Source organism: Carex rostrata, chromosome 16 (genome assembly GCF_964058835.1).
Source record: "Carex rostrata chromosome 16, lpCarRost1.2, whole genome shotgun sequence".
Lineage (NCBI taxonomy): Eukaryota > Viridiplantae > Streptophyta > Magnoliopsida > Poales > Cyperaceae > Carex > Carex rostrata.
In genome coordinates this window covers 2727501-2738562 of record NC_135933.1, presented here as the reverse complement: position 1 = coordinate 2738562, position 11062 = coordinate 2727501, and the positions used below count along the sequence as shown (strand labels likewise).

The 11062-nt window shown below is 32.9% G+C and overlaps 1 protein-coding gene across 1 annotated transcript; it reads right to left on the bottom strand.

Moving 5' to 3' along the window:
• Positions 1–4960, bottom strand: LOC144567494 (aspartyl protease family protein 1-like). The gene is made up of 10 exons (XM_078317639.1): positions 4540–4960; positions 3715–3850; positions 3019–3260; positions 2424–2642; positions 1946–2081; positions 1764–1840; positions 1315–1417; positions 944–1004; positions 731–802; positions 1–406 (listed from the first exon to the last, which is right to left on the bottom strand). Exons 1-10 carry the CDS (start codon positions 4839–4841, stop codon positions 252–254), a joined length of 1503 nt encoding a protein of 500 aa, XP_078173765.1. The 5' UTR covers positions 4842–4960; the 3' UTR covers positions 1–251.
• Between the last annotated feature and the right edge of the window lie 6102 nt (positions 4961–11062).

The following is an 11062-nucleotide window of genomic DNA, read 5'->3' as shown; positions in this document are numbered from 1 at the left end:
TGAATAAATTATCATAAATAAATAGCCTGAGATTTTATTTATTACTATATACCAGTCTGTACAACCGGCATCTCAGATGCAACGCCAACGGGATCAACGAAATAACTAGAAAGAAGGAACAAACAATAACCTAAAGTAACATCCCCTTATTCTATAGTACAAGAATGAACAACTGTATCTGCAACTATGCCTGAATTTGTACAATCTATGTACCGATGCTATACCAATAAAAGAACCAATCATCAAAGAAATCACATAAATAGCATAGCCACCCCAAGTAAGAGAATGAGTGATGGCATGGTGCTCAGATGAGGAGAGCCGCTTTCTAAAACACTGACTTTATTAGTCTTTTTGGGATTGTATCCATATGGTGCCTGTGCAGGTCCAGGAGCTGACCAGTTGTAGCCTGCATGAAAAATAATGTATTTGAATCTCTTGTCAAATCAAATTGGGCGATAATTGTCTGATACTTTATCTAAATTTGTAGAAGAAATTGTTGGAATAAGGACATGGATTGACCATACTTTCATTTCCTGACTAAACAAAACCAGGAATTTTTTGCTTTACCAGAGAGAAAAATATCACATACTTACTGTAAGGATAGGTTGCCACTTAATCTTAAGTTCTTAACCATAATCAGTCAAGATGAAAAGAGCTGTTTTTTTTACAAAAATGAATTTTACAGGATTATGGACACAGTTTTGCCCTGATTGAATAATCAAGAACTTACAATCAAAATTTTGCCATCCCAAGACAAGTCTTTCCCGATCGAAGACAACACGAAGTCCAGTCATGAAGTTCTCTGCATGAAAAGATTTTCCATTTTATATAAGAAATTACAAAGTAAAATATGAAAACTAATATTCAGCACGAATGGAAGTTATTCAACTCATTTCAAATACTATGAGAAAAAATAACAGAAAAAAAAGGAAACTGAACTTACCCCCAATTATGTTGAGGCTACTGCTCTTCACAACGGCAAGGCAATATCCAATCGCATCACCCTATGTGAGAAGAACAACATATATTAAATCATGACATTTATTTGTACAATGAAACAGGCAAGCGCACAAATAGTAAATATGGAATATAATTTTGTTTTCATGTGGTTTCAGGCCTAATTGGCTTCAAATTAAAGCTAATTTATTGTTTAGCAGCTTAATGCTTCGTTGAGCCAACACAGAAGCTCAAAAATAGAGACCGATCGAACAAAGATACAAACCAAGAAAAACAAATTAATTTGCTAACATCCGAGCCTTTATAGACTCTGTAAGAGTAGTGAGAAAGGATGGTGGGGAAACTGCGTATATTTACCTTAGTAGAAACAATAGTGATAACAGCGTTGTTAACAGGGAAGGAGCTTCCACCTTGTGTTGTAAAGGCAATGGATGGAACACTAGCTGATGTTTGTCCAGAGCTGTAAAAGAATTTCCAAATAAGAAAGTGCCTTGTTATGTATCTTTATTTAGGACTGTTATAGCACATTTTGGTACCAGTTCATCAGGTCTGAAAACCAACCTCTATACATGATTTTCATGGGCACAGACCAGACCCTTCTCTGCTCTTTAATTTTTCAAATTATTAAATAGTAAAAATATTTGTTTTGCTTGCTTGCTAGAAAATCTTTTCCTAAGAGTTGTACCTTCACAGATTTTAGCGTGATAAGCTTCTTTATGCTTATTGAATAGTAACAATATTTGTCAATACATAGTTTATTTCATATCTATCAGACAACCCAAAGAAAAAGCTTAGCTCATAATTACCTGTAGTAGTAACAGTACTCAAAAGATTCTACAGAAGAAAGTTCAGTGGAGCGCGTCTCCTGTACTTGGGAATTAAACTGAAATGACAAAAATAATTATCATGATGCTTTTGTTAGATGTGAATATGGAATCCATGTCATAAGATGGACGGTCATATTGAAACTATATTAGTTTATACATACGCTGGTAACAATGTCATTATACATCGGATCAGCAAAGTAAGTGTAAGAAGTTCCTGAGTCAACAAGAGCACTGAACGAAGAAGTATATGAAGTATTCCCTACTGAAAACCCAGTCAAGCTTATATTGTAGAGATCTCTGCATTAATTACAAAATTTTGGGAAATAGAAGTCAGATTTTACTATGCGAAAAATAGATAGTTTCGAGTATCTAATGTTGATTAGACATGAACAAGTCTCGCTAGGATGTTTTTAATTTCTTAAACGTTAATCTACAACCAAAAATTGTAGTCTAAGCTGATTGCAGATACTAGTACACAATACAGAACCAATTTGTCTTTCCTTTTTTTTCTTTTTTTCTTTTTTTCCTTGGTGTTTAACATCAACTGATATCTGTGCAGCACCACAATTACCTCTTAATTACAACCATAAATGAAATAAATAAAAATATTATATGAGAGCAAATTGACAGAATTCTTACGTATTAGTGTTAAGTGGTGTTTCGCTCTGATTAGTGTTTCCAACATCTCCAAAATTGATCCGGCCAATTCCACCTTCATCAAAGCACATAGAGAAGGAGTTGAAAGTATATCCTTTGTTTGCTAACGTGCTGGGCACCGACACATTGTTCATGCTGAGCCCCATCAAACCGTCTGGCGCACCTCCTTCTAGAAATGTACCAGTCTGTGTCTGTCCACATCTGAATAATTTGCAAAGTTGAAAATATAAGATTATGAAATAAATATACTGTTGGCAAGTTACAATTAAATACAGATAAATTATCAACAAAATAAGTATTTCAATCTTTATAGGCTCACAGAACATTCAAAAGTATATAAATTATCAACTGAATAAGTACAAATAATTAAGTATTATTGGGTATAATTGGATTGAAGAACCATAGTTTTAAGTTTTAACTTGTTCATTTTGCACCTCAGTCCTCAGATCAGAGAAGAATCTGCTAGTATAGTGCAAACATATATTAAATATGATATTGGAATGCTTGAAAGACATAAACCATACTTGATTAGAATAGTATAAAAAACCAATATTGGAATTTATTAATCTATACATACCCAAATAATATAGAAGCTTGAATTGTTTGAGGTTGGGTTGTCTCGGTGGTGAGGTATATAACATCCTGCACTATATATCCAGACGTAGAGGTGTTATCTGATAAATAAGAAACGCTGTAGGTGCAGTTGCCATTTGACCCAGAGCATGTTCTGCTCTGAACTTCATCACACGAGCTGCTGCCGCATGAAATCGTCTCACTTGTACTTGAGTTACTCGGACTGTATGTGTTAAATGCCAAATTCTGTTTCAAGTTTCACCACCACATATAAAGGTGCACAGTTAGTGACTAGCAAGATCAATGATAACCAAGAAATTTATGATTGATTGTATGTACCGAGCTGAACTAGCCATAATGAATAAATTCAATTTTGTTTGCTTTCTCTTCTACTTCTGGGTTTCTTTTCCTCAAGTCATAACTGTTCTTTTCTACTACCTCTGTTTCTTAGGTGTATGAATTCTATCTCTTCTATGCCAAAAGGCCCAAAACAGTGAGAAATTAGCAATCGATACAAATGGATCAAATATCTGGGCCTGTAAGACTTAAAAAGTGGCAGATGGATTTCCGAATTCCGAGATGTGAGCTTAAAATTAGAAAATAATCTTTTCTAAAAGAAGTGACAAATGGTTAGGAGGCCTTTATTAAAAAAATTAATCAAAATAAAACAAAAACAAAATGTAAGAAGGCAGAGCAATACCACACCATAGGATGGGGAGGACGATGCAGCACACTGCTTGCAATCACAAGGCACCCAAAACAGATCACTGCCAGTGTCCAGAGCCACAAAAAATGTAACGTTTGGTGTCCCCAGCTCTACAAAGGCATAGTACAAGCTACAAAAGAAAAGAGGGGGAAATATCACAATTTGATTTATAGTTTTATACACATGTTAACTTTTTTTGTTTTCGTACTGAGCTGTTAATAAAATAATAGCTAAAGTAACTTCAAGTTTTCAACTGTCCCAACAAAACGAGAAGTATCTCATATTCCATTGTAAAATAACTATTCAGTAAGCTTCAATAATTAAATTTCGTACAATTAACAAATTAACACTTAACATAAAGGGGGGGGGGGGGGGGGGGGGGGTACAGAACATATATTATTCGATGTCATGTCAAGCTGTATCGGATAGTCTACGTAGCATGACCACGGACACGAGTGTTTACATGATATGGTGTGATATGTATAAGACAGTACTGTAACTGTAACAGGAGGATACTTATCTTGCCATATCATATATACAAATACAAAAGACACGGTACGAACAATATATGATACGTATCATCATGCCCTAACATACCGTATCATACGGTGTCATATGTATAAGATACGGTATGATACGTATAAGACACAGCATGATACATGTCAAGCCCGGACATATCTTTACGTACATAGGGATACCGTGATACTGTTAGTTATGGTATGCTTAAATTATGTTATTTTTTCTCAATCAGAAGTGGATGTTACATATCAAATAACTCCCAAGAAATCCTAAAAAAGAAAAAAAAAAGACAAAACATACTATCCAAGGGAGCTTAGACGGTAAGTAGCATTTCCATCATAGAAGGCGAGCTCCTCAGGGCTGGTAGTTGCAAGGGAACGGCGGTTGTGTAGGGCCCGGTCATGATGGACCAGCGCAGCGTAGTACTCAGATGTGCCGTGCTGGGGCCACCACACACCAGGGTGACCTCTCGACTCAGCCCAGTCCCTGACCTTGTCCGAGAACCGGTTGTGGATATCTAGACTGAATGAAGATGCAAAGGAGAGGGATGAGAGGAAGCTGAGAGAGAGAAGAAAAGAGGCGAGGAGGGAGATAGAAGCCATTGGATGGAGGTGTTAGGTGCATGGACAGGGGAAGAGGCCTTTTGTAGAGAGTAAGAGTCAATCGATCAAATTGGTTAAGTCAGAGAGAGAGAGAGGCTCGGATAAATGTTTGATTGGCAGATTCTGCCAAGGTTTAAAAAAAGAAAAAGAAAAGAACAGTGAGATAGAGAGAGGCGGCTTGAGAGTTGAGACTTGAGAGCGTGAAGTGAGAAACAGAGACCCGGAGGAAGGTTGAGGTTGAATGAGCGCTTCGTTCGCCATTCGCGATTATTTAAATTTTCAAAGAAGACTGATGAATCACCGTGTGGGGCCTACACATTAAAGGGTCGGGTCTGGGAAAGGCAGCAAAATCCATGACCGCAACCATCTATTAGCATAAGACGAATTGTGGAAGTCTGAAACTGAAAGAGATGCCGTTGGCGTCGACAAATGACGAGCCGAAGACAGAACTAGAAAAATTTTATCGTGAGGACTAGGAGTGGCAAAAAAATTCATACTTCGTGATTCGATTTGAGTTTAATTCGATTCGAAATTAGTTTGTTTTGAAATAAATTAAATTAATTTGGTTCGAATTTTATTTAAATCAAATTTAAACTGGGTATAATTCGTTCGAAATTGATTCGGGAACTATTTAGGTTCGAATTTCAAATAATACAACTAATGGATTCAACTATTAATCTTTAATAATGTAAGAATCAAAATTATATCACAGCTCAAAATTGTTAATATAATAATGTTTCAGCAGCGTAACAAATTAATAATGAAATAAGTTTCATTTGACTAGGTCAATGCCGTAATTTTAATCAATCCAGCGTAAAAGGTAAGGAAATCTTGAACTAGCCCATAATTCATTAGTGTGTATTCATGAAAGGTAAAAGAAAACTGTGTGAATTTTGTTCCGCGAGAAGAAAACTAATGCATAAACTACTGGTATAACTAGGGTTACCAAAAAAAATTATAGTTCATAATTTGATTGACTTAGATTCGAAAAATTTATAGTTCGCAATTAATTTGATTTAACATTAGTTCGATTCGAAACAAATCAAATCAGTTCGATTTGAATTTTATTCAAACTCAAACTGGATTAAGTTCGATTCGATTTGATTCATTTACAGCCCTAGTGAGGAGTTACGTCTGGTAATGGCTTAAGGTCTGAATATTTTAAATTAATGTAACTTTTATTCAATTTGAAACACAATTTTGTAATAAGACTACATAGAAAAGCACGCTGATATTGAAATCTTGCGTCATATATATTTTTTATTAAAAAATATAATGTGTTATAACTTTTATTTATGACAGAAAAGTTTAAACTGAACATTAGACATATTTACAGCAATATGATTAAAATTAGAAAAAGACAATATCATCAACTATTACATTGGCAAAATTATATACGTGGCTTCATTTTACAGTTGAAATTTTAAATATATTCAAAGCGCTTTATATATACATGAGTTTATAACATTAAATATTTAAACACATGTTACATAAATAAATTAATTTGATAAACAGAGCTATAATTGTAGGCAAATATACCAAAAAAAGAATGTGACAAATACTTCTTTATCTAAGAAAAAAAAATGAATGCCTTTTTCTAAAGTTGATGTGTAACATTAGTCAAAATATGAATATAAAATTAATAATTGGAAGTGGTATACGAAATGCCTCGAATAAATTTTTCATTAAACATAGAGAATAGTCAGAGAAAAAAAAATAATTTCCTGAATAGACTGATAAGTTAGTTAAAATCAATTTATGGATAATGACGATAAAACTCATCATCATATCAATATGAAATTTAAAATAAAATATTGAAAAAATTTCAAACCCTGATTATAAAAAAAATATATACTGTAAACACACTCATTTACAGAAATTAATTAATCTGAAATTTATTTAGCATGCATGATTCATTAGACCTAACTCCTAAGTAATAAAAAAAAATTAACATGAATTATTAAAAGATATACCAGTATCAATAAGAATGGTATTCATAAATGGGCAGCCTATGACAGGTGGGACTGTGGTGTCAGTACCTATTTTCATCTTATATTTCTTTCTCTCTTTACGGGGCAATACCTCTTTACTCCAGCGTGCCACACACAGTCTAGCTACTTCAGAGCTGCTTACTCTATTATCCGCCTAAACTTTCTCTCACACAAAATCTTTGATTCCTCTTCACAAGATAACCTGCGAGGGCTAGCTCCTTCTTTTGAGCATATTTTGATTTGGAGCCTTACTTGCTCCTGTGCTATTTTTATCTCTCTTGTCACTTGTGGCTTAGGAGTTGGTGTACAGAAATAAATCTGCTACGTACGATTCCAACAGATCGCAGGGTCCCTGCGATTCTATTCCCAACCATTCATTTATTGGAGTGTAGAATCTCAAAAGAAGATACTTTTTTTTGTGCACGAATCCCGAAGCAAATCAATAGTTGAGATTAAGATCGCAGGAGCCTACGATCCGTTGGAATCGTAGCAGATTTATTTCTGTTGGTGTACACCTTTCCTATTCTTTATTTACTCCTCTTTCAAACACAATTTAGAGTTCTTCGTTAAAACTGAAATTAAGCAAGTTAAAATTTGCTTTGACTGTGAAATAAACAAAAAAAGGTTTAATGGATTATTTAGAACTAGAAAAACGATATATATAGGAGATATAGCTAGAATTAGAAAATTCATATGTAATCTGATTCGTATATTTGTGGATGTGGGTTTAAACCCAAATCCAGTACCGGTTCCCAACTAGCATTGTACCAGTGTATTGCAACCCTTTTATTTTCTTGTGGTTGGTTATTATCTTGTGTTTACTAGATTGATTTGTTCATGTTGATTGTCTTAGAGCTCGTACCAGCCAGTACCTCTCTTTTATGTATTGTACTCACTGTTTTAAACTACTAGGGATCTGATTATAATAAAATATATAAAGTATAAGATTTAAATTGCAAATTTACTAGAAATCATTAGTTAAACCTTGTCAGAAGGACTATAATTCATAATAGTTAAATACCAATGCTTGGCCAGTTAGAATATATATAAGAATTAAAAGAAAAATAAAGAACCTATTGGACTGGACCTTGAACTTGGCTAGAAATTAATAAAAGTATTAAGGATAAAGAAATAAGTAGTACATGATGTTATCAATTAACCGTAGATAACAAATACACATGAATTTATTACTAGTATACGTAGATTACTTTGTAATAATAAGGTTACAAGTAATAATAAAGAAAATGTTATTATGTGGCCATAGACATAAATACCATGGATTGAGACTTGATGGGATTGTCTGGAACAATTGATATGCAATGAATTATTGCTCGTCTTGCCTACGTTATCAGGTGCGGAGTTCACTGGCTTTGTTTTGATATTCATTTTTTAAAATTAAATTGTTATAAATCTTGCATGTTGAAAAATAGATTGGTTGCATTATTTGAACTGTTGCATCATATATTTATATGCATATTACAATAAAAATGAAACTAAATTACTGGTAAGTTTGATGATTAAGCATTTTGGTATGGTTTATCGATTGTTTGTTCGTTATTTTAAATAATTGAGTGATTCCACATTTACCGAATCTTATTGAATTTACTGATTACCGCAAAGTCTAGGTCATGACTAGACTTTAACCCAGGACCCTTATGCGCATATGGTGAATGGCCTCAGCTGAACTCGGTACCTTTTGGATAGAGGATATTGTAAATTGTGACGGTAAGAATAGTAAAAACTGTGGTAAATGTATGTTGTTGGTACAATATTGTTATATTGTTAAATTGTATCATCATTGAGTCAAATTATCGAATTTAAGTGTCTGACTATAAACCAGAATGAATAGGACGGTATAAGCCAAACACGACATATATGGGTATGTGTAAAGGCAAACGTGGATTGATGATGGGCATCTGCACAGGCAAGAAGGATGATATCTGTTTGTGTTACCCGACCTAATATTTGCATAAATTTAGAATCCAAATATTCCTGATTATAGTTATTTGATTTTCATTGATGTTATTTCTATTGATTGTCGTTTGACTGTTAATAATGAGCATCGCATTCATTATTATAGAAATTGGATTGATATCATGTTGCAGCTAGTTAATTCCGAATCCAGTAGCTCGAATCAAATTCTGCACTGAGAAATATCCTTATTATTTCTCACCCCTCCCTCTTTGTGGGTTTTAATAGTTCGTTAGATGAAGAGAGGCGTTTATGGGCTATAATTGATAACATGGTCAAACAAAAAATATGGTATTTTGGGTTGTAATATCTAACATGATGCAGATCGAGAGTATTTCTCTAGTATCGTCCACCACTAAATGTCAGATACATCTTGTGAACATCATGATGTGGGACTAAAGTAATAGTAATATTGGTAATGCATAAAAAGATCCATACTTTGCGTGCTAAATTGAAAATATCACAGCAGGTTGTTGCACCCCTAAATTTGAGGTGTGACATGGTGTAATAAATGTTCATAATATATATGTAATTTTAGCTATATTAATTGTATTGATAGCTATTGTTGTAACTACAAGGAGATAAACATATCACGAATTTATAACTTTCACGAAGGTATTATATGTGAATTTACAAGATGTTTATATCTATTATACATACTTTTTAAAATAAATTAAGGATAAATGAGTACTTTATACGTTTATAATGAATTTTGATAGAAAAGGCAAATAATATACTTGAGTAAATTTGTGAGTATTTTACAATTAGAAGAGTAAATATGATATTATGAATTTTAGAGGGGAAGATACGTAATTTTGAAGATTTCGATGAATATACATGAAATTCCTCCTAAAAACTTTATGTAAAAGATATAAATATATGTAATGTGCAGTTACCACTCCTCAATTTAGAGGGGTAATTGTACTTCCTATATATATATATATATATATATATATATATATATATATATATATATATATATATATATATATATATAGTGGCTAAGCTCAAATCGTTTGTTCCTGGGCTCAGGAACAAACGATTAAGTTCTCTGATTTCTGAAGTTCAAATGGCCGATCCAAACCGTTAGATGTTTAATCTATATTTAAATGTGCTTGGAGACAAAATTTTATATTTTTTGGAATTTTTTTACTATTTATTAAGAGGGTTTGAAAGTCGCTGTTTTTTTATGGTGCAGAATTTTAATAAAAATAGCAACTTTCAAACCCTCTTAATAAATAGTAAAAAAATTCCAAAAAATATGAAATTTTGTCTCCAAGCACATTTTAATATAGATTAAACATCTAACGGTTTGGATCGGCCGTTTGAACTTCGAAAATTGGAGAACCCAGTCGTTTGTTCTTGAGCCTAGGAACAAACGATTTGAGCTTAGCCATTCTCTCTCTCTCTCTCTCTCTATATATATATAGATAAAATTGGATATTATCACGAGTAAATATAGACAAAGATATAAATATATGAAAAAATAACACCTGCAACTGCAAGCTTGTGAGAAAAAAAAGTGTAAATAAAAACACTTGACAAGAGATTTAATGAATACGTGATTAATTTGTAAATAAGTTTTATAGTTTTTCAACAAGAATAATTATTTCAATCCCCACACTCCAGTACCCGCATTGTACCCCCATCTCTTAAACAGATTTTAACTTCCCATAAACTAACTTAACTAGTTTAATTAAATTTATTCACAACACTGTGATCTTCAAAGTTTAATTAAATTCATGAGTATAAATACTTGGAAGATAATAAATTAATACTTGGAAGATAGTAAATTAATACTTGTAAATTAAAATATTAATACTTGCATGTCTAACTTGATATAACTATATAGAGGGACCACTCAAACTACATGGGAGAAGAATCATACACGTTTTTAGAGGTGGGTTTTTTTTTTCAATATCTTTCACATTTTTCACGTTCTATGAGGAATTTTGCTAATCTAAAACCATAAACGTATTCTACGCAATTTTATCTTTCAAATGAGATCCATGATGACGTACTTTCGGATTCATCATCACACAAGTATTTATACCTCATTGTGCAAGTATTTATACCTCATCGTGCAAGTATTTATACCTATATTTGTAAGTATTTATCCCCAATCGTGGACCCCGCATCTCCGCATCACATTTCCCTAATCGTCCTTGCGTCAACCTTTCTCTAACAAAAATAGTTGACCACATAGGTATAAATATTTTCGTGCATAGGTATAAATACTTGTAATACTTGATATTAATA